The 25,649-nt window shown below is 40.0% G+C and overlaps 1 protein-coding gene across 1 annotated transcript in view; it reads right to left on the minus strand.

The window, feature by feature from the left end:
• LOC134226397 (autophagy protein 5) overlaps positions 1-25,649 on the minus strand; it is a 77,170-nt gene that overhangs the window by 30,906 nt on the left and 20,615 nt on the right. The window contains exon 4 of the mRNA XM_062707156.1: positions 21,272-21,377. Coding sequence (XP_062563140.1) covers positions 21,272-21,377 — 106 coding nt within the window. The remainder of the gene's footprint in view (positions 1-21,271; positions 21,378-25,649) is intronic.

The following is a 25,649-nucleotide window of genomic DNA, read 5'->3' on the forward strand; positions in this document are numbered from 1 at the left end:
GGGGACAATTTCGATTTTGCTCCGAAACATGTCGTGCGACGGCTCTTTCTTCACAATTTTTCATGAATATACTCGCTGTTGTTATAAAAGTGGTCGATGGTCAGTTTGGCCACTCTTGTGGCACCCGGAATGCCCCCAGGGAACCTGTAAAGGGGACAATTTCGATTTTGCTCCGAAACATGTCGTGCGACGGCTCTTTCTTCACAATTTTCATGAATATACTCGCTGTTGTTATAAAAGTCGTCTATGGTCAGTTTGGCCACTTTTGTGGCACCAGAATGCCCAGGGAACCTGTAAAGAGGACAATTTCGATTTTGCTCCGAAACATGTCGTGCGACGGCTCTTTCTTCACAATTTTTCATGAATATACTCGCTGTTGTTATAAAAGTGGTCGATGGTCAGTTTGGCCACTCTTGTGGCACCAGAATGCCCCAGGGAACCTGTAAAGGGGACAATTTCGATTTTGCTCGAAACATGTCGTGCGACGGCTCTTTCTTCATAATTTTCATGAATATACTCGCTGTTGTTATAAAAGTGGTCGATGGTCAGTTTGGCCACTCTTGTAGCACATGGAATGCCCCAGGGAACCTGTAAAGGGGACAATTTCGATTTTGCTCCGAAACATGTCGTGCGACGGCTCTTTCTTCACAATTTTCATGAATATACTCGCTGTTGTTATAAAAGTCGTCTATGGTCAGTTTGGCCACTTTTGTGACGCCCGGAATGCCCCCAGGGCACCTGTAAAGGGGACAATTTCGATTTTGCTCCGAAACATGTCGTGCGACGGCTCTTTCTTCACAATTTTTCATGAATATACTCGCTGTTGTTATAAAAGTGGTCTATGGTCAGTTTGGCCACTCTTGTGGCACCTGGAATGTCCCCAGGGAACCTGTAAAGAGGACAATTTCGATTTTGCTCCGAAACATGTCGTGCGACGGCTCTTTCTTCACAATTTTTCATGAATATACTCGCTGTTGTTATAAAAGTGGTCTATGGTCAGTTTGGCCACTCTTGTGGCACCCGGAATGCCCCCAGGGAACCTGTAAAGAGGACAATTTCGATTTTGCTCCGAAACATGTCGTGCGACGGCTCTTTCTTCACAATTTGTCATGAATATTCTCGCTGTTGTTATAAAAGTGGTCTATGGTCAGTTTGGCCACTCTTGTGGCACCCGGAATGCCCCCAGGGAACCTGTAAAGGGGACAATTTCGATTTTGCTCCGAAACATGTCGTGCGACGGCTCTTTCTTCACAATTTTCATGAATATACTCGCTGTTGTTATAAAAGTCGTCTATGGTCAGTTTGGCCACTCTTGTGACGCCCGGAATGCCCCCAGGGCACCTGTAAAGGGGACAATTTCGATTTTGCTTCGAAACATGTCGTGCGACGGCTCTTTCTTCACAATTTTTCATGAATATACTCGCTGTTGTTATAAAAGTGGTCTATGGTCAACAACCGGCTTCTATTTGCAAAAGGCTGTAAATGATGTATCACCGAATACTTTGTGTTTTATCGATGCCCACATAATATTATACAATGGGATTATAGAATTCCAAGAATTTTGACGATTCCAGTTATTGATTTTGATGCGGCACCAGTCAAAAGAGGAACAAATAGAAACAGGCTTCGCTATAATTCACACTTGAAATCGTGAACATATATGAAAGCAAGTAGAACTACGGTATTCGTTAGAATGTTTAGAGTAAAATCACAGCCAATGGCTGATTGTTTCATAGTTACAAGTGATGGGAGTTTTGAATAAGTAATGAAGCATTCTGTCATTTCTACCTGATATTCTGTATATTGTCCCTTACGATATCCTACTAGCCCTTCACTGCTTGCAGTAGCCTCGGAGTAATCTAAATGTGCACACATAGAAATACTTTAAAGAACTAGTGATGCTGTCTTGAAGTCGGAGGAAAAGTAAACTTTCAACCAGGACTTACTGGGGAATCTGAGGAGCAGAATTATGATGTTTCAGATATTCAAGAAAAAACAGAACTGTGTGAAAGTTTATTGAAAATAATGATGGCATTCATACATACATATATTTTTTTTCCTTTAACACGGTAATCACTTTGACGTAGTGTGTTACGGTTTACGATATATCATATTTAGTCCTCGCTACCAACAGCAGTCTCAGAAATAAAACATAATTAATGTTACCCTGCAGATAATTGAAAGCCTCGAATTTCGAATCCCGTTGGAGGATAAACTGCATGCAACGGAAGCACCTTTTCAAGCAATTAGTTAAAAAAAACCTCGATGCCCGTATCCGCTGAACTGACTGCTGGAAAATCGAGTTGGGGGTTTAAATACGTACTAACTTTTCATGAACTTGAACTTATTATTACAGCATTTGTTTTTCAGTCTATATTACATATTACAGAATATTGTGTATTTGGACAACATATTTTATTCCTGTAAGTCTTCTTCAAATAAATTATGTACTGGTGAGGACATTATTTCTTCAGGTTTTATCGCCATAGCTAATTTTTAGTCTATAGCTGGGAGGTTCGAATAAAATCGAATTTCGAGTATCGCGCATTTATGCGCCCTCATGCAGCATGAAAAGATAAATCTTAAGAGCGAGAAATTTTTGACAACTAAGTAACTGCAAAACATTTTGGCTCATGGGAATATTTTCAAAATACCCCTTCACTCGCTTGAAAGCAAAAAGACGACTCTTTCAGCAGCACCCAGGTATATAGTACATTTTTTGCAGTAGCAGACTTGACACGAGAAATTGTTTTTTTCGCCATAGCACCTTACGGCTCAGTTAATCATATGCTGACCGATTATGTAATTTCGATCTTATGTTTTTTGCTCGAGGCCTAATGAACAATAACTTGTCGTAAAAAATTAGGGTGAAGTTCTGAGAAAAACCCTATTGGGATCCTGATTAGCATCGGCTCGAGATTCTAAGAAGCATCCACTCATGATTATGAGCAAAATTCGTTCGAGATTCTAAACTAAATCCGTCTGGAATTCTAAACAGACTCTATTTGAGATTCTGAAACGAATCTGTTCGGGATTCAAAATTTCAAACAGAATCCGTTTGGATTCGAGTTCTAAAGAGAATCCGTTTGTAATTCTGAACATAATTTCGGTTGAAATTTGGAGAGGAATTTGTACAGAGTTCTGAACAGAGTCCGTTTAGGATTCTGAAAAGAATCTTTTTGAGATTCGGAACATAATTTGTTTGGAATTCGGATCCCAATCCGTTTGAAATTCTGAATAGAACCCGTCCTAACAGAATCTGTTTGCGATTCTGAAAAAAAATCTAATGGTTTTTGAACAGAATTTATTTAGGATTCTGAAAAGAATACGTAAGCGATTCTGAACAAAGTGGCCAAACTGACCAATGACCACCTTTATAAGAATTGCGAATCTATTCAAAACAAATTGTGAAGAAAGAGCCATCACACGACATGTTTCGGAGAAGGATTGAAATTGTCCCATTTAAATGTTCCTTGGGAGCATGCCAAGAGTGGCCAAACTGTCCAATGACCATTTTTTTTAAGAACAGCGAGTTTATTCATAACAAATTGTGAACATAGACCACTTTTATAAGAACAGCGAGCTTATTCATGGAAGATCGTGAAGAAAGAGTCGTCGCATGACATGTCTCGGAGCAAAATCGTAATTGTCACCTTTACAGGTTCCCTAAGGGCATTCCGGGTGTCACCAGAGTGGCCAAACTGACCATGGACCACTTTTATAACAGCAGCGAGTATATTCAAGAAAAATTGTGAAGAAAGAATCGTCGCACGACATGTTTCGGAGCAAAATCGAAATTGTCCCAATTGAATGTTCCTTTGGGGCATTCCGGGCGTCACGAGAGTGACCAAACTGACCATAGACCACTTTTATAACAACAGCGAGTATATTCATGAAAAATTGTGAAGAAAGAGCCGTCGCACGACATGTTTCGGAGCAAAATCGAAATTGTCCCCTTTACTGGTTCCTTGGGGGCATTCCGGGCATCACGAGAGCGGCCAAACTGACCATCGACCACTTTTACAACAACAGCGAGTATATTCATGACAAATTGTGAAGAAAGAGCCGTCGCACGACATGTTCCGGAGCAAAATCGAAATTGCCCCAATTAAATGATCCTTTGGGGCATTCCGGGCGTCACGAGAGTGCCCAAACTGACCAGAGACCACTTTTATAACAACAGCGAGTATATTCATGAAAAATTGTGAAGAAAGAGCCGTCGCACGCCATGTTTCGGAGCAAAATCGAAATTGTCCCCTATACAGGTTCCCTGGGGGCATTCCGGGTGCCACAAGAGTGGCCAAACTGACCATAGACCACTTTTATAACAACAGCGAGTATATTCATGAAAAATTGTGAACAAAGAGCCGTCGCACGACATGTTTCGGAGCAAAATCGAAATTGTCCCCTTTGCAGGTTCCCTGGGGGCATTTCGGGTGCAGCAAGAGTGGCCAAACTGACCATAGACCACTTTTATAACAACAGCGAGTATATTCATGAAAAATTGTGAAGAATGAGTCGTCACACGACATGTTTCGGAGCAAAATCGAAATTGTCCCCTTTACAGGTTCCCTGGGGGCATTCCGGGTGCCACAAGAGTGGCCAAACTGACCATAGACCACTTTTATAACAACAGCGAGTATATTCATGAAAAATTGTGAAGAAAGAGCCGTCGCACGACATGTTTCGGAGCAAAATCGAAATTGTCCTCTTTACTGGTTCCTTGGGGGCATTCCGGGCGTCACGAGAGCGGCCAAACTGACCATCGACCACTTTTATAACAACAGCGAGTATATTCATGAAAAATTGTGAAGAAAGAGCCGTCGCACGACATGTTTCGGAGCAAAATCGAAATTGTCCCCTTTACAGGTTCCCTGGGGGCATTCCGGGTGCCACAAGAGTGGCCAAACTGACCATAGACCACTTTTATAACAACAGCGAGTATATTCAAGAAAAATTGTGAAGAAAGAGTCGTCGCACGACATGTTTCGGAGCAAAATCGAAATTGTCCCCTTTACAGGTTCCCTGGGGGCATTCCGGGTGCAGCAAGAGTGGCCAAACTGACCATAGACCACTTTTATAACAACAGCGAGTATATTCATGAAAAATTGTGAAGAAAGAGCCGTCGCACGACATGTTTCGGAGCAAAATCGAAATTGTCTCCTTTACAGGTTCCCTGGAGGCATTCCGGGTGCCACAAGAGTGGCCAAACTGACCATAGACCACTTTTATAACAACAGCGAGTATATTCATGAAAAATTGTGAAGAATGAGTCGTCACACGACATGTTTCGGAGCAAAATCGAAATTGTCCCCTTTACAGGTTCCCTGGGGGCATTCCGGGTGCCACAAGAGTGGCCAAACTGACCATAGACCACTTTTATAACAACAGCGAGAATATTCATGACAAATTGTGAAGAAAGAGCCGTCGCACGACATGTTTCGGAGCAAAATCGAAATTGTCCTCTTTACAGGTTCCCTGGGGGCATTCCGGGTGCCACAAGAGTGGCCAAACTGACCATAGACCACTTTTATAACAACAGCGAGTATATTCATGAAAAATTGTGAAGAATGAGTCGTCACACGACATGTTTCGAAGCAAAATCGAAATTGTCCCCTTTACAGGTTCCCTGGGGGCATTCCGGGTGCCACAAGAGTGGCCAAACTGACCATAGACCACTTTTATAACAACAGCGAGAATATTCATGACAAATTGTGAAGAAAGAGCCGTCGCACGACATGTTTCGGAGCAAAATCGAAATTGTCCTCTTTACAGGTTCCCTGGGGGCATTCCGGGTGCCACAAGAGTGGCCAAACTGACCATAGACCACTTTTATAACAACAGCGAGTATATTCATGAAAAATTGTGAAGAAAGAGCCGTCGCACGACATGTTTCGGAGCAAAATCGAAATTGTCCCCTTTACAGGTTCCCTGGGGACATTTGGAAGCTTCCTGGGATGTCCGTATGGAAGATTAACTTTCGGAAAAATCGCTATGAGACTCGTTATTAGTGTGGCAATATTGTTTTATACTGTTTGATATGGGTTCCATGGAGAAAAATTGAGTAACTGGCGAAATACCCCAAACACCAGTTCGCTGGTACCCCAAGGGAATCTGGAATAATTCCGGAACCATCCAGAAATTCCGAAAAACTCAGTGTGCAGCCAAAACTAGAATAAAAATTGGACCTTGTGTCAAAATTTCATCAAGATTGGACAAAAAATAAAAAAGTTATGATTTTTTCAAAATCAAAAATCGCTTTCTCAAAGAGCTTGGCCTTTTGGGTGTTAATAACGCATAAATATATGTCCATCCACGTTTATACTGATATTATTCTCTTGATGATCTTAATATCTAAGCTATGGTGAAATATGATTAGACGTTTTAGTACGAACGTACGTGGAATTGCATAATGAGCTGAGTGATGTTATCGATGAATCATTATTACTTTGCTAGTTTCAGAGTATTAAAAATCACTTCCTTAGTAACGTAGAAAGCGGAAATTAACGGCAGCCATAGTTTGTACCACTGTCCACTTTATTAGGTGATCTTCACTGTTTAACCCTTTCAGGTCCAAATTTTTCTAAGCGGTATTACGCAGTAAATTTGATATGTTCTATTTGTTTTCATGATTTATAATGGAGAACTGACAAAACAAGTTGAAAAATACTTTTTCGGGATGTACTAGATCATCCAAACTGTCTTTGAGTCCGGAACTTGCGATCTACAGTTACAATGCGAGCTTTTTTCGTCACTCTAAGCTTGGATATGTATTCAACTATATCCATTACATATTCCTAAAGATCAAGAGACATGGTCAGATGGTTTAGGGATATCCTGGGTCAACTTGCAATCTACAGCCCCGAAACTAGATTTTTTCCCAAGTCGAGTCAAGTACAAGACACTGAAGACGACCACACAGTTGTGGTCGAAATACGTATCTGCAAAGATAACGAAAATTAACTGGTGGAATTAAATGGACAGTACTTAATTCGTCTTAGACGGTTTAATACATTCCACTAAAAAGAGCTTAATATATTTTTCTAGATTTTTTCGCCACTAGAAGCTTGGATATGTATTCAACCATGTCCATAACATACTCCAGAAGTCCAGGAGACATGTTAAGATGGTTTTGGGATATCCCGGGTCATCCAAACCGTTCTTGAGTTGAGAACTCTAGCTTTTTTCGTCGCTTCAAGCTTGGATATGTATTTAATTATATCCATAACATGTTCCAGAAGACCACAAAACAAGGTAAGATGGTTTTGTGACATCCTGGGTTATTCAAACCAGCCTTAAGTTCAGAACTTATCTACATCCCCCACTTTAGCTTTTTTCGTAGCTTCAAGCTTGGATATGTATTCAACCATATTCATAACATATTCATGAAGATCAGGAGACATGGTTAGATTATTTTGAGGTATCCAAGCATGCCCATAACATATTCAAGGAACCCAGGAGACATGGTAAGTTGGTTTTGGGACATCCTGGGTTATCCAAACCGTTCTTTAGTTCAGAAATTGCGATCTGCAGCCACCACTCCAGCTTTTTTTGTATCTTTTATGATTGTGTGTTTTTTTATGTTTTACATTAAGTTCAACACAGCACAACAACTCTAGCTTTTTTTCGTCGCTTTATGTTTGGATATGTATTCATCCATGTCCATAATACATTCATAAAAATCAAGGGACATGTTAAGATGAGTTTGGGATATCCTGGGTCATCAAAACCATCTTTGAGTTCAAAACATATGATGTACAGGCACACCAGTACATTTTCCAGCTAATCGTAAGCATTTAAAAAATCCGTATTTGCGACTATAACGCTGTTACAGTACAAACATGCTTTATACTGGCTTATAGAGCCTGGCTTATATAGCTTTATATTGCCGAAAAGGCAAAATATAATGCTAATGATTACTTAGGGTTTCTGTCACTCAAAGCTCCAATATATTGGTACCAATATTTCAAATTTTCTCAAAGTTACTATATGTTTGTGATTATTACAGTTGAATATACCAGCACCAATATTTCAAAAGATTTTTTTTGCAGCTGTATATCTCAAAGACAGATTGGATTGCCCAGAATGTCTCAAAACTATTTTTTGCAATTCCTGATCATAAAACCTGGTTTACAGTTGTCATTTGAGTGATAAAACGGCCTACTTTTCCATACCAACAGAATGGGTGCTTTAATGATCATTATGCAACTCAAATGGGTTGCATAATATTCATTATAGCACTCATTTGGGTGCTATAATGAAAAACCTACATTGGGACAGTAGTTACATGACTACATTTAGCTGAATTAATTTGGGTGAGTGTTTAAATAGTGTACTCTAAGCGTCTCGTAATAAATGAATTGGTTTGTTGGACATAACATCACAATTTTCCAAAGGCCATTGCATCCATCGCTTCATAGCTTTTCAAGCTATGCAATTTGGCACGATAAGATGGAATCTTATTGTTCTCTGCCGCAAAATAATTTATTAGCATGAATGATCATGTGGAGTGAATTCGATTGTACAATTTTGGTAAAGATTTATCATATTAAAGCCCATTTTTCGTCATTGCAAAAATAGCGTGTGCAACTTGTTGCAAAACTCGATTTTTTGCAACTAGCTGCACAAACTACTATTACGATATCCATAGACCTGCCGGGAAGTGTAATGCATGTAATGGAATTCATATTTAAGTTTTGAATAACGAAAAAAAAACTTCTAAACAGCTGTAAATCTGAAGTCCCGAACTCAAGGACAGTTTGGGTTGTCCAGAATATCTCATAACTATCTTACTATATGCTCTTGAGAGGTGTAATGAATATAATTAAACGGATATTGAAGCTTTAAGTATCGAAACGAGCTTATAAGCAGCTCTCAAGTCCCGAACTAAAGGACATTCTTGATTGCCCAAAATATCTCAAAACTATTCTACCATATCCTTTGACCTCCAGGAAGGTGTAATTGAACGGATATTGAAGCTTTGAGTACCGAAAAGAGCTTCTAAGCAGCTGTAGATCTAAAGTCCCAAACTCAATGACAGTTTGGATTGCCCAGAATATCTTAAAATTTTCTTACGATGTGCGTTTACCACCTGGGAGGTGTAATGGATATAATTGAACGCATATTGAAGCTTTGCGAACCGAAAAGAGCTTCTAAGCAGCTGTAGAACTCGAGTCCCGAACTCAAGGATAGTTTGTATTGGTGTTGAATCACTCATGCAGTCTCGCCTCCGTTGTGTACGACAAGCAAGCTGTTTTCGGTAGTGTTGTACTTTTTACAACAATGCTAGTCCTCGTTAAGGGTTAAGGGATAGTATTCGGTCACGTGCCCAAGCTTAGCTCCACCAGTGATTACAAAAATTAGAACACATTTTGTAACCTTCGCAGACACCTATTTCGACTTCAACTGTGAGGTCATCACCGGTGTCTTGTACTTGATTCGACGTACTTAGAAGGAAGGAAGAAAGAAAGAAAAAAGGAGGAAGAGGAGGAAGGAGGAAGAAGAAACAGGAAAAGAAAGAAGGAGAAAGAAATTGAAAGAATGTTGGGAAAATGGAAAAAGAAAGAAGAACGAAAATGAATTACTGACTTCTTACTTCTCACAGCCGAGGCTATATGACCATTCGACCTAATGGCCTGATATCATCATAAATATGTATTAACGTGTTTAGTATCATGTAACACGCACACATGAGCAGTCATTTGTCAAACTCCAGCTCACGAACATTTTGCGTTCATACGAATTCACGAAATGTTTATTTGAAAAGGCACGGCAAATGCTGGGTAAAGCGTACCATTGGTACTTCGCGTACCCGAAGGAATAAAATATACACCATCTCGCGGTCCTTAGCCTCTTACCCAGCAACTCCTATCCCTACCTCCCCGCGGTGCTGGCCGGGATACGATCAACTTTAGGGAACATCGGGTAACTAACCCCGGTGGGAACTATGGTCGTATGCTGACAGAAAAGGGGGATTTGCTTCTCTCCGGAGTACAAATCTTACCGTCTGTTCTCCATGTTGGGAACGGCTTACAAAAGCATCTGTTCCCCATGTTAGGGGCGGCTGATCATCGTCCGAGTGCCAGCGAGGGACTCTAAGTGAAACTGTGCACCATGGTCCACCGGAAATAAGGAGAAATGGTCCTCCGGAAATTTAGGGGGTTTGGTGTCAGGCCCTGCAAGCCAGGCTTTAAAAAACCATAAGCAACGAACAATCAACAAGAGTACGGACCGGAACCATCGGCGAAGACCACTGCGACGAAAAGGGACTAGCGATTAGAAACTCGGTTCGTGGAACTGCAAATCTCTCAACTTCATCGGGAGCACACGCATACGCCGATGTGCTCAAGGACCGTGGATTCGGCATCGTAGCGCTGCAGGAAGTTTGTTGGAATGAATCAATGGTGCAAACGTTTAGACGTAATCATACCATCTACCAGAGCTGCGGTAACACACACGAGCTGGGAACAGCTTTCATAGTGATGTAGGATATGCAAAGGCGCGTGATCGGGTGGTGGCCGATCAATGAAAGAATGTGCAGGTTGAGGATCAAAGGCCGGTTCTTCAACTTCAGCATAATCAACGTCCATAGCCCACACTCCGGAAGCACTGATGCTGATAAGGACGCATTCTACGCGCAGCTGGAACGTGAGTACGATAGCTGCCCAAGCCACGACGTCAAAATGATCATAGGAGATTTGAACGCTCAGGTTGGCCAAGAGGAGGAGATTAGACCGACTATTGGGAAGTTCAGCGCACACCGGCTGACGAACGAAAACGGCCTACGACTAATTGATTTCGCTGCCACCAAGAATATGGCCATTCGCAGCACCTACTTCCAACACAGCCTTCCGTGTCGGTACACCTGGAGATCACCACTGCAGACAAAATCACAAATCGACACGTTCTGATTGATGGACGACACTTCTCCGACATTATCGACGTCCGGACTATCTGGTGATGGTTAAACTACGCCCAAAACTATCCGTCATCAACAATATTCGGTACCGACGACCGCCGCGGTACGACCTAGAGCGACTGAAGCAACCTGATATCGCCACTGTATACGCGCAGCATCTCGAGACAGCGTTGCCGGAAGAGGATGAGCTCGATGGGGCCCCTCTTGAGGACTGCTGGAATAAAGTTAAAGCAGCCATTAACGACGCAGCGAAGAACAACGTCGGGTATGTGGGACGAAGTCGACGGAACGATTGGTTCGACGAAGAGTGCAGACAGATTCTGGAGGAGAAGGACGCAGCGCGGGCGGTCGCGCTGCAGCAATGTACCCGGCAGAACGTGGAACGTTATGGACGGAAGCAGAGACAGCAGAGCCGCCTTTTTCAGGAGAAGAAACGCCGCCTGAAGAAGCGGAGTGCCAGGAGATGGAACAGCTGTGCCGTTCGCAAGAAACACGCAAGTTCTACCAGAAGCTCAACGCATCCCGCAAAGGCTTCGTGCCGCGAGCCGAAATGTGCCGGGATAAGGATAGGAGCATCTTGACGGACGAACGTGTGGTAATCGAAAGGTGGAAGCAGCACTACGAGGAACATTTGAATGGCGCTGAAAGTACAGGCAGTGAAAGTCAAGGCAGCGGAGGAGATGACTACGTCAGTTCAGCGGACGATGGAAGCCAACCAGCCCCCACCTTGAGGGAAGTTAAGGATGCCATCCAACAGTTAAAGACCAATAAAGCAGCTGGTAAGGATGGTATCGGAACTGAGCTCATCAAGATGAGCCCGGAAAAGCTAGCCACTTGCCTGCACAAATTGATAGTCAGAATCTGGGAAACTGAACAGCTACCGGAGGAGTGGAAGGAAGGGGTTATATGCCCCATCTACAAGAAAGGCGACAAACTGGAGCGATCACCATCCTTAATGCCGCCTACAAAGTGATATCCCAGATCATCTTTCGACGTCACCATTAGCGAATGAGTTCGTGGGAAGTTATCAAGCCGGTTTCGTTGACGGCCGCTCGACAACGGACCAGATATTTACTGTACGGAAAATCCTTCAAAAATGCCGTGAATACCAGGTCCCAACGCACCACCTGTTCGTTTATTTCAAGGCGGCATACGACAGTATAGATCGCGTAGAGCTATGGAAAATTATGGACGAGAACAGCTTCCCTGGGAAGCTTACCAGACAAAAAAAGGGAATTTCTCTAAATATCCCTTGAGGATGATATGGAAATACTAATATCATCTTCCAAACTTAGACGTACATGTTCATGATAGAATTATAGGCGAAAGTATAGAATTGATAGTTCCGTTAGGATATGGCATCAGCGGGACTGAAGAATGTTTTATAGAAGTCGATTTGAAAGCGAGCGGAGGGCAATATTTGTGATGGTATAAATCGCACGACCTTCCTTCTGCCAAACTCCCGTATGAAGGGGGGAGGGAAGAATATCAGTGTGGAAGCTGACATATCTCCAGAACTTTTTATAGAAGTCGATTTGAAAGCGAGCCGAGGGCGCATCACAAATATTACAATGCATGCTCGGTCAAACAAATCAATATTTGTTCACACAAAATCCACTTAACATTCAGTTATTAAGAAATTGTGGGAAATAATCTTCAGTAATTTAAGGAATTGCTCCTAAAACTTTTTCGGCAATCCGTACTAGAATATTTCTGTCTGAGCATATTACAGAATGTCATTTAAAATTTGTTCGGAAACTCAATAATTTTCTTCTAGAATTTCTATAGAAACTCTTCCGTCGTGAATCCTTCAGGAAAGAAAAATTTCTCAGGGCAGTACCTTGAAGAATTTTCTACAGAAACTTCCAGGGAAACATATAGAGATATTTGTGAAAGAATTCTTCAAAAAATTTTTGGGGATATTCTTGAAGTTATTTTTATGAGAATTCATGGAGAGTTTCCAAAGAAGTCTCTGAAGAAAAACAGCAGAGTTTCCGGAGTAGTTTCCTTATGGTATGTCGAAGAATTTGCAAGGGAATTTTCCGGAAAAACCCTGTAGGGATTTCTGGGCAAATACTTGGAGAAATTCTGGAAAAGGTTCCGCGGGAACTACCGGGAGAATTACTTAAATGATTCCCAGAGGAATTTCTTGAAGGAATTTTTGAAGGAGTTCATGGAGAAATTTTCGGAAGTATTCCTTAAGAAATTCTTGTAGAATTAATATCCTTGGAGGAATTGCAGGATTAACTTTTGGAACAATTCCTAGAGGAATGTGCGATTTTCTAGATCTAGATTTCGCAATCTAATTTTCATAAGAAGTTGTTTTTAGAATTCCTGGACAATTTTCCGAAAGAACTCATGGGAGGTGAGTTCAGTGAAATTCTTTGTGAATTTCAGAGGGAAACTTCAGGAGAAATTCCTGGAGAAACTTCAGGAGACATTATTGGAGAAACATTCGGAGGAACTTCCAGAGGCATTCCTGGAGAAACTTCCGGAAGAATTTATGGATGAACTTTGGGAGAAATTACTGGAGGAGCTTCTAGAGAAATTCCTGAAAGAACTTTCGGAGGAATTCCTGAAGGAACTTACGATGGAATTCCTGGAGGAACTTCCGGAGGAATGCCTTGAGGTATTAGAGGCCGTAGGCTTCGTGAAAAGCCGCATACGATGGACTTTTTGCAGTTGAAGAGAACCTGAGGGCGCTCAACGTTCAGGGCGACTGGAAGCAATTGGCCCAGGATCGAGTCCAGTAGAGAAGGATGCTACATTCGGCGTAGGTTCATCGAAAAGCTGTAGCCCATCAAGTATCAAGTAAGGGGTATACCCCGTTAGGCATAAAGACGTTAGGCATAATGTACGTTAGGCATAATGGGCGTTAGGCATAAAATGACCCAAAGAACAGCCTATGATATAAAGAAGGCAGAATTATGCCTTACGTCCATTATGCCTAACGTCCGTTATGCTTAATGTCTATTATGCCTAACGTACTTATGCCTAACGTCCTTATGCCTAACGTCGCGGACCCCCAGTAAGTATCCTTGAGGAACATTCGGAGACATTCCCGGAGGAACTTCAGAGTGAATTCCTGGAGCAACTTTCGGAAGAATTCCTGGGGGAACTTTTAGAGCAGATCCTTGAGCAACTTTCGGAAAGCTTCCGGAACTTTCCTGGTGAAATTTACCGTGGAATTTGTGGAAGAGCTTCGGAGAATTTCTAATGCATGGAACAGGCTCACGGCGACCCACGCCGCTGGCTGAAAACGATGTATCACGCCGCCGCCTATAAATTTTTAATCGGCGCACAGGTCTAATCGTGATTGGCCGTGAAACAACAAATATGCATAGCTCACCAAATGAATAGATTCTTTGTGACTAGAACGCTATTCTTACTGTACATGCTTTGGAGTTGTGTGCGCCGGACCAAAAACCGTCGCCGGCGACGTTTGTCAGAATTCTGTCCGGCGGCGGCGGCGTGATTCGGCGTGGCAATTTTTTATTGCATTTTTTTATATTATAAAGACATTAAGGCTCAAGAAAAAATGGGCGATGAAAAAAGCTCTCTGAATGGTTTACCACCGTCTGTCTCTTTCCGTCCTTCAGGAAATTGTGATTGTGGTAGTGCAATACAGAGAAATAACACAACCACTCATTTAAAAAAAAAATACGGATTTGTGTAGTGTTGTGTTCTCTGTGTTCCCCCTTAACGGAAGAATCTTTAGAATTTCACGGTAAAAGTCTCATAAACTTCCCCACAAAATTTACTAAGCTTTTTCAAAAATATTCATTTGGAAATCATTTTCGAATTTTTCACGGGAACTACTTTGAAGTTTCGAGAAATCTTTGGAATTTTCAAGGGAAGCTCTTTAGAATTGCAAGGAAAATTATTAGTGAAAAAATCTTAAGAATTTCTACGAGAAAATGATCCAAATTTCTATAGTAGAATGTTCAGAATATCCACGGAAAGTTTTTCTGAATTTCCGTTTAATAATTTTCGAAATATACACAGAAAATTCTGCAAAATATGAAAATTCTGTAAATAATCCAGAGTTTTCACGGAAAAATCTTCAGAGTTTTAGCGGAAAGCTGTTTCGAAGTTACTTAGGAAATTTAATGGAATTTGCATGTTTTTTCCAATTTCTACATAGATAAAAGTGTGTTAAAATCAACCGGATTTTGCAACAATAACAGTATTTATTGTTGATACAACCACAAATAGGGTTGAATCAACCATACGGTACATACGATAGTTCATTGGGTTATTTCAATGGTTTGTTTCTTGAACTCACTAACAGACACAGCTTTTTTTTTAACTAATTTTATTTGCTAATTATCTAATACATGCATTCATCTCTTAGACTAGGTGTTCCGTGTTGTCTTAACACTATCATCCTTATTTGCTATGTCATATTTTTAGTTATTATTAACACATTTCAATTGCCTCTGGCAGTTAGAATTTTTTAACAGACACAGTCTAGTGGATTCAACCCTCGTATACATTTGTTTTAACCATGCTTTCCCGCTATCACTGTCAAATAATTAGGGATCGTAATGCTCACTCACGCAGATTTTCACCGAGAAATCATTTTGCGGGAAAGAAAAAAAAGGCCTGATTAGAGATAGCTATTTGTCCCTTACTGTTCGAGCCGCGAAAAGTTGATTGGCTTGTTTTCTTATATTTTTAATCTTTTTCGTGCCTTTGTACCAATGGAAACAAAAGTAGCCTTTATGGAATAAATACCTATCCCAACAAGCAGTCAACGTGGAGGTAGGGCTAAAATGAGCGCAACCCAATGCTATTTTCGTTGGTGTTCTAGGTTCAAATCCCATTGCGGTCCTAACTTCTTTTATAGACGCACACTGAAAAATTTCGCGAAAAAATGAGTGAGGCGTAAGAATGATGAACCGAAAAAATAATTTCATCAAGTAGGCACGGTTTTCGTTTCTTTTTCTCGCCACAGACTGCCAAAAAGATTCTCCTTAGCCCGAAAATCACTTGTTTTTGTCTCACCGAAACGAAAAGTATGAACCCTGCAAATAATACATAAGAACAACAATATACATGGTTGTTTTTACTAACGAAATTTCTGCGAAACTACTTTATCGACTATTATCATATCAACAAAAAAGGAAAAAGTGATTACAACAGAATCGAGTCATAAGTCATAAGAACGAAATTATTATTGTTTAAGTCACACGATGCACGATTGAAAAAAAAAAACAATGAAGTTCGTTTGAATAAAACGATGAATCCGTTTTGAAACTACAAATTTGAAGATTGAAACAACAAAGCCCTCGTTGATTGATGCAACAAACGAAGCAGTTGTTTCAATCGTACAAGATTTTACTCCGCGTGAAGAAAACTTTTCAAAATTTCCATGAGGAATTTTCTGGAATTACCACTAAACCTTTTCAGAATCACTGGCGGAGACAGAGGTGGGGCACCACACGATGCAATCACACCATTGTTCTCAACGGTTATTATTCTTGCACCAAGAGGTGCCCCACCAAATAACAATAGCTGGGTCCGCCAGGGTTCATAATTTAAACATTCAATAATTAAATTTTTACGAAAAGCTGTTGAATTTCTACGAGATATTCTTTGTTTTGCTTATAGGAAATTCTTCGGAAATTCTTCAGAAAATTACTAAAAAATGGGAAAGGGTCGTTTGGCTGAAAATCATTCGACGGAAAGACATTTCGTGCGGAATGGTTATAAATGAAGATCAGTTTGACCAAAAATTTCATTTGGCCAAAGCGTAATTCGGCCGGAAAAACCGTCTCTAGCAGGTTGTTGGCCGAAATGGTCGATTGGCTGAATGAGTCAACTCCGAAAATGCCGTTTGGTCGTAATGGTCGGTTGACAGAAAGGGTAGTTTGGCCGAATGGATCATACGACTAAATGGTCAGATGGCCATTTCGGTCAAATGACCTTTTCGGCAAACGGTATTTTTGGTATTATAGCCAAATGACCAAACAATATTTTCGGTCGTGTATCCATTTCGTTGAATGACATTTTGGGCCAAATGGGTCTAATGATTTATTTGGCCAAACACCTTTCGGCCAAATGGCCCTTTCTGTCGGTTGGTCGAAAGTAATTCGATGAGAAGCCATTTGTTCAAATGTCGCTTGGCCGAATAACACGGTAAGCCGAATTCAATTTGGCGGAATTATGTAAACGTTTGTCCGAAACAGTTGTTGGGTCGAAAATGGTTAGACCGAAATTGTAAACAATTTCAGGCTAGATGAGCTTCGGCTACATGGTTTGTTCGGTCAAATGCCATATTTGACCAAACAACATTTGGCTTTCGGCCAAATGTCTTTCTGTCAAACGGCCCTTCTTCGTTCAAAAATTATATTTCAACGAGAAATTTGGATTTTAACGGAAATTCTAAAACACGGTAATAAAGTTTGTAAAAACTGTTTGTGTGGCGACTGTTTCTTTTGTATTTTAGTAAAAACGGATACTCAGTCTTCATTTAGTAAAACGAGTATGTTATTTAAATTTTGACATGGGGATTATGTCTTCCTCAGGGGAAAAATAAGTGCCGAAACGTTGTGTAAATAACATACTTGTTTTACTAAACGAAGACTAAGTAGCCGTTTATCATTTACCTGCTTTTTTCTCCCGACTTCCTTATTTCTTCTTCCTTCTTTTTCTTTTTTCAATTTTCCTTCTTCCTTCTTTCTTCTTTCTTCTTCCTTCTTTTTTATTTCTCCTTCCTTCTTCCTTCCTCCATCTTCCTTCTTACTTCTTCCTCCATCTCCTTCTTACTTCTTCCTCCTTTTTCCTTTTTCCTTCTTCCTCATTCCCCATTTCTCATTCGGCCTAATGACCCAGCATCCATACTGAGGGTTGCAATCTAGTGTCGGTCTATGCAATTTTTGGATTGGAAATTGTCTCTGGGCATAAAAGTATTATCGTGTTAGCCTAATGATATACGAATGCAAAAATGTAACTTGGCTTAGAAACCTCGCAGTTAATAACTGTGGAAGTGCTTAATGAACACTAAGCTGCGAGGCGGCTCTGTGCCAGTGTGGGGATGTAGTGCCAATAAGATGAAGAAGAAGAACGATGCCGGCCACGTCCTCACAGTCAATTAGGATTAGGGGACAAAAATTAGTTCGACATTCATTGCTACAAGAGACCGAGGAATCCTCTGCATCTTTATAAGCGCACTGGAAGGGAATAGTACGTTAGTTGGGAAGTAATTCCAATGGAACTCGTCTTGGTAAACGACATATTATTTTAAACTACGCGCACGATTAAACATAAATAAATGGCCTTGACAGTTTGACATTTCAAAGAATTATTATCGGAGTTCGCTAATATAGAATTTGTTCTGCAGTTTGTCCGGTATTTATTTTACCATGTATGGCAATAACTCTATTTTACGGAACAATCTGTAACCAGGGCTGACAATAGTTATCGTCGCAGCACGAAATGCCACAGTAGCGACGAGTTGTAGTGTCTTCATTGCTACTCGATGCCTCGTCGATGACGTACACGACGTATGCTTTCGTCGTGCAACCAAATCGTCATGACGATATCGAAGAACGAAGACTTCATACCATCATTCTTCAAGCGGCAGCTGCCATGCAAAGATTTTTATTAATTCTTTGTAATAATGAATTTTAAGTAACGTACGAAGGCGTTATAAATGTTATCAATACATTTATGTTACCAAAAGTCTTACTTTTTGTTTATTTGAGACGCCATTATGTTTTTAACCAGTCCATCTACAATGACGACCAAACCAAAATCGTCTCAACTTTTGGCTGCGCGACTATCGTCGTGGTAGGCATGTTGCGCGAAGAAAACGAATAGGTGTTGCGTTGTGCAATGTTATGACGAAGACTATATTTTTTCGCTATCTCCAGATGACGAGAACGACTATTATCAGCCCTGTCTGTAACATTTAATACCAAATTCTGTCAGATAATTTTGGAATTACAGTTTGTTCGGTAATGTTTTACCAATATTCGGTCAAATAAATTTTGTCAATCGATCGTACTGTAATATTTCATGTTCACCGTAGTTTTTCGTCATAAAAATACCGAGCAACGAAATCTATTTTAAGTGTGATAATAAATTTTCCTAAGAATTTTCGATGAGTATTCCACCCAAATGATTTTCACGAATCCTAAAAAATAATTTATTAAATTGTAGAAATATTGATCAACACTCGTTACGGAAAACACTCTGTTGTTTCAGAATTTGAAGTCCAATTCAAGGAAATTTTCATCACAAGTAGTTCTATCCAAGTTACTATCTATTTATTTGTGAATCTACCAATAGCCCACCACACCTCCCTCTCGAACGAGAAATAAAATTAAAGTGAAATATTCGCGAATTTTTTTTTTGTAAAAATTGTTCCCACTTTCCACTTGCACAGAAAGCAAAAGCTTATGCAATTCTTTAACATCATTGAGTACGGGTGTTAGCTCTTTTGCTGATTCATTGACCCATTTCATACTTCCTGGTATTTCATGACCAGCAGCAGGCTAATTTCACTTACAATACGCCTCGCCTGTTTATGCTATTATTATCAATTGGATAATAGCTAACGAACCGGATACTCCAATCCAACGCGTATTTAGTTAGAAAATAATTTCATTGTGGATGTAAGTTTTAAACCAAATGAAAAATCACTAAAAATTTCAACGTTTAAACTAGTTTATTAAATAGGGGGAATGACGGATTTGGTAGGTTCTTTTCTATTATTTTTGAGGGGGTTTTCTATAACTTCTTCTTCTTCTTCTTCTTCTTATTGGCATTACATCTCCACACTGGGACAGAGCCGCCTCGCAGCTTAGTGTTCATTGAGCACTTCCACAGTTATTAATTGCGAGGTTTCTAAGCCAGGTTACCATTTTTGCATTCGTATCATGAGGCTAGCACGATGATACTTTTATGCCCAGGGAAGTCGAGACAATTTTCAATCCGAAAATTGCCTAGGCCGGCACCGGGAATCGAACCCAGCCACCCTCAGCATGGTCTTGCTTTGTAGCCGCGCGTCTTACCGCACGGCTAAGGAGGCCCATTTTTATAACTAATTATGCTTAAATTTGGCCTAAACATTCTTTGCATATCAAATATTGTGGCCATATTTCATGAAAATTGGTCAACAAAAACCCCCCTGACAATAATAGAACAAAACCTGCCAAAGCCGTCATTTCCCCTAGTTTAAATATTTGACAATTGAGTAGAAATTACTTTCGTTTACTGGCCTCGAGAAAAGAGATTTTTTAGTGGCTGAATTCTAACAGCTTGATGTAACTTGATACTGTCCCGACATGCTCAGGATGTTGACAAAAAAACTGTAAATTAACTTCAAGTTCAAACTGCTGTTTTCAACGAAATGACGATCGCATAAAATTCAAGACATTCTTTTCTTATACTCTGGTAAGTCATGGGCCCTCCTTAGCCGCGCGGTAAGATGCGCGGGCACAAAGCAAGACCATGCTGAGGGTAGCTGGGTTAGATTCCCGGTGCCGGTCCAGGCAATTTTCGGTTTGGAAATTGTCTCGACTTCCTGGGCATAAAAATATCATCGTGTTAGCCTCATGATATGCAAATGCAAAAATGGTAACTTGGATTAGAAACCTTGCAGTTAATAACTGTGGAAGTGCTTAATGAATACTACGAGGCGGCAATTTTCCTGGACCAGAACTGAGATTCGATTTCTTAGTATGTAGCAACGGTTTACCGCGGAGCTCCGGATAATCATGAGACCCATAAAGAATTAATTTTACTTTTAGAATGCACTGTTGTATGTATACCGGAAACTTGAATTTATCCAAATACTTAAAAACAATGCAAACATTTCGGGTGCCGTAAATTCATGAGAAACTTACTCTCGAATACACCTGGCCCTACTCAATCATTCAAGTTCGCCGAAATAAATCCGCTTCCTAGAATCACACCTTGACCGATGATCGTTGCTTCTATTCTCGAACAGAGGAAAAATAAAATTTCCGAAAATCAAACGCCATTAGCATATGCGTGCACATAAAGACAAATAGCCCTGCGCTGTCTGCTATATATGCAAAGGCACGCATCATGGGAAGCAAACCGAACGACAAAGAGCAAGGTGGCGAACGGTCCCCAGCGGCGGCGGCGGCGGTCGCCGCAGCGTGTTACAAGAAGCGTTAAGATTCGGCACCTTTCTGTTTGACTGACGCGGCAGGGTACCTAAACAACCAAAAGGGAAAGCAAACAAGGACAAATTGTCCTTTTTCCTGTTTTAGGCTTCTCGTGTATGCATTCATGGTCATGTCCTGTGTACGGCAACGTTTCCCACCAAACGCAAGTCGAGCGAAGTGATTAAGTAGAAGGGAAGTTAAAAACTCTTACCTGCTTTCCGGACAGGTGTGGAAAAGTCCTCCAACAAGTCCTGAAGGGTGCGCTTCTGGCCTGTTTCGCTACTCGGTGCGACTAGTTTCTGCTGGTATGAACCATCCTGTGGTATGAAGAGATAATGAAGAGAGATATTCTTTAATTTATTAATGTTTTACAAATCAAGAGTTAAAAGCTTTAGATATTGAACGTAGTTTCGCTCAAATACAGTCAAAATTTTCGACATTCCATCGAACCCCATAGGGTATTCTCGTTTTCGTTCAAATATGTGTTTTATCAAATATCAGTATAAAGAAATCTAGCTTATCTACTCATCTCTGGTAAAACACAAGTCTTCATCTAATGTCAAATCCTTATTTGACTAAAAATGATTATTTCTCTTGAAGTCATTTTTTTAATTAAAATTTTTGAATTCAATGAGAACTAAAGCCCATTTTGTTTCATTTCCAGCGAATTATGAAAAACAATTGGAAAAGCGCATTAGAAGTGATAAAAACAACACTGTTCATGATCTCATAGGACGCGTGAAAGCCATTCAAAGTTTAACTTACTAGAATACTTTAGCCGATATATTATCAATTCAGTGCAAATCCGAATTATAGCCGCTAACAAAGTTGGATTTTTCTCACAATTCGTACGTTAAACCTAACATCGGAAGTGGTGCGCTGTTTTCATTTGGTGATGTGCTATACAGCGCACTACTTCCGAAATTAGGTTTAACGTATGGATTGTGAGAAAAATCCAATTTCAATAGCGGCTATAATTCGATTTTCTACTGAATTTATAATAACATCAATACATTACATGTTTCAATCCTCTCTTGAGTGTTTGCGGGTTGAAATCGTTCAAAAATATGTTCACCCTAATAGAAAAAATGCGATATTTATTTGCGTTGAAATCTACATGTGAGCTAAAGTACGATTTATATTACGTCAAAGATAGGTTTCATAATTCTCATTATATGACATAATGGGAGAGATAACAGCATTCCGATCTAATCAATTATTAGTCATAAAATCCAGTAACAATATTGTCGGCGTGGCACCAACTTAGAATTCAGAAGTCGGGACTTCCGTACCGAACTTTCTTCCGAAGTTTTATCTGTCAAACTAATTGATGCGTTGTTTACCGCATCTTTAGGCGAATCCAGCGCACTACTTCCGAAGTTGGGTAAGTTGCCTGTATCATGAGAAAAATCCAACTTCGGTATAAAAAGCGTTCTAGCTTTCTTCCGCTTTCTTCCGGATAGACAATATATTAATCACAACCGCCATCGCAGATGGACGAGACGACTTGACACGGGGCAACAGTGGTTCGTGAAGCTTACTAGTGTGGATACATTAATGAAACTCGCCTGTAAGTATGCAGCATAATCTCATTCAGAGCTTTCATGATCCACACATAGAAACACACGCTCAGATGCAGCGACTGAAAATATATGATTTGTTTATTTGATTACATAGGTTTTCGTTACCGGTTCTTGATTTCATACATGGAAATAAATGATAAAGCTCATGTTATTGTTCAAACAATTACAAAAACTTTTTAGATTTCAATACTCAATAGCGCTCAATGCCAAAGCTGTGTCATATGGTGTGTTGAGATATTATATACACAGTGTAAACTAACAGATTTATCATACTCAATAGAGTAACCGTACCCTTAGTGGAGGTAGCACCAATAGTGGAGGTAGTGGGGTTTTAATGAGATTTATCATAATTATACACTTGGCGATGGTTTCAGTTGATCCGTCGTGCTTTAAATATACTGTTGTATGCAACTTATCCTAAGATTTATTTTGAAAAACTATTGAAAACAATAATTTTCCCTAATAAAATTGACTCCCTTGCACCTATAGTGGTGCAACTGTACCAATAGTGTCGAGTCTCATAAGAAATCAATGGATAGCATCACTATGAGAACCAAAATTAATTTTTACCGCCACTAAAGGAATAGTGTACCCATTAGTGGCGCAAGCAATATTTGGCAGTTGTTGACTTTAAATGACATCAATCTCTTTTTTGTTAGCAAATTCATTAATTTATCTATTGGCTAAGATATTAAAGCTGTAAATTTCCCATAATTACCAATTAAAAAAAATCTTTTTTGGATCTACTAATACCTCCACTATTGGTATCGTTACTCTAATATTATAATTATCATGATAATAAATGCAATATTCAATTGAATGTGTTAAGTGATGAACTTCACCCATACTAATAAAATAGCAAAGGTAAATAATATTTGATTAGAATTCATAAAATTTATTAGAATGTAGGCCATTATTTCTCGGGTACTTTTTCAAAACGGCGTATGTCGCAAATTGTAAACAAACCCGTTTTCAACAGCATATGGCATCAAATTCATCTAAAAATGTGTATATCTTCAAAGCTACATGAAAATGTGTTTTTAAAAATGTTAATCAATTTTTTGCAAAACGGTGTAACATCATTGTTGAAAATATTGCACATACACCGCTTAGCAGAAAATGTACTTTAAAAAGTTTTTTTGAACAACTAAATAGTTTAAAACGTGCGCCTGCTTGTACTTTTTCATCACTGATTTTAAAATTAAGCATGTTGCTCAAATATTCTGATTTTCGTTGAGAAAAACATTTTACGTTGTTTTTCTGCAGCAAATGTTGTTACGTCGTGTTGTAAGTGTTGCAATTTTTTTGTCGCATGTGCGTGAAACGTTTCAACTTGACGCAACATTTCGACGTATCAACAATGCAGCGTACGGAGCAGCGTAACATTTCGACGAAAGTAGCATGACCTCGGTCATGCTGACGTATAAAAACGACGTATGTGATTTATCTGTTGCAGAACGTTGTAACATATATTTTTATCAAAATAACTGAAGTGAACATTTCGCAGTGCAGATTTCAGGGTCAGTGACGATGAACCTTTTTATAATGTATCGTTGAGGTGTATTCAATTGCAATAAAAATGATTAGTTTCTAAATAGGAATAAAAATGAATTTTGAAAACTTTCAAGCTCATTTTCTCAGCTTGATCAAAATGTTACATACGCCGATTTGAAAAAGTTCCCGAGATTTATTAATGAGTGTACACTTTTTTTTTAAGTCGTTTATTTAGTAGGCTCAGCTGTTTTATAAAAAAACTCTACGGAGCCGAAATCAATTAATTTACATTATATTAATCTGAAGATGTGTCAGACGTGCGGTGTGAAACATCCTTACGAGAGATCTTTTTCGGAGGCGACCGGTCTATGGCTGTAACCTCAGCTGCTCGATCCCTCCGTTGACTCGTTGATGACTTTTGTTGCTCCTTCTCCTCCGTCTTCAGCGAATTTACGTAATCCGTGTATCCCAATATCGCCTTTTTCACGAACCATATCCGATCAGTTTTGTTCTTGAAACTCATGGTCTCCGCCATCTTCTCCCTCTCTACCATTGAGTATGGAATAGAAATTTCCGCCTGTTGGGTTATCGTTTTTGCTGGGCTAGACTCCAACTCAACCACTCCCTCCGCTACTACTTCTATCACGTCGTTCTCCGAAACTTCAACGTTTGGTTGTTCAGCTACTCTTAATTAAAATCCAATCACAACATCCGAATAGGTTTTCTTCTCGCCTTCCCTTAATTGCCTGTTATCCTTCTTTTCTTTTTGGATCCTGTTCCTCAATTTTGGACACGAATCTTTTCGGTGCCCTTCTGCTTGACACACAAAGCACTTATTCCGTAAATTCGGATAATATATCCGTGCCGTCCAATTGTTTAGTTGAAGTGAAGGGGGAACTTCCTTATTCATATCAATGAAAACTCCTCTAATTCCGGTGAACATGTGGTCCAACCCCAAATCCTGTGGGAATTTCTCCCGGATAATATTTTCCACTTTCCCGTATTCACTAAGGCGTTTTTCTAAATCGTTGTCCGGTAGTTCAGGCGGCAAATCAAACACACGAATGTATTGGATTTTACTACCTGCCGCGACCATATGAACTTCCACGGAATTTCCATTCGAATAAGCAAACTTTCGGGGCTCCTTGTTCCTGATCAACGCATTTCGCATAACATCTTCCGAAACGAATTTAATAAACAGCGATCTATCCATTGCTGTTCTATACACTGTTTCCATATGTGATACATCCGTGCCAAGTTGTCGAACAAAGGCTGCTATCTCAACCCATGTCGGACGGGGAGCTGAAGGTGGGAACCGAAACTGCACCGTATTCACAATCATTTCGCACATGGCATACGAACGAGAGAAATCTAGAAAACAAACCGAAAACAATAGCTACCGCTTTATGGTGCTGTTCGAGAACAACGTGCTGCGATACGTCTGCCAGCGACGGTAGCAAATGAGCAACTGAATGAGTGCACACTTGAAAGTCATAACAAATAACTAATACA

This window comes from Armigeres subalbatus, chromosome 3 (genome assembly GCF_024139115.2).
Source record: "Armigeres subalbatus isolate Guangzhou_Male chromosome 3, GZ_Asu_2, whole genome shotgun sequence".
NCBI lineage: Eukaryota > Metazoa > Arthropoda > Insecta > Diptera > Culicidae > Armigeres > Armigeres subalbatus.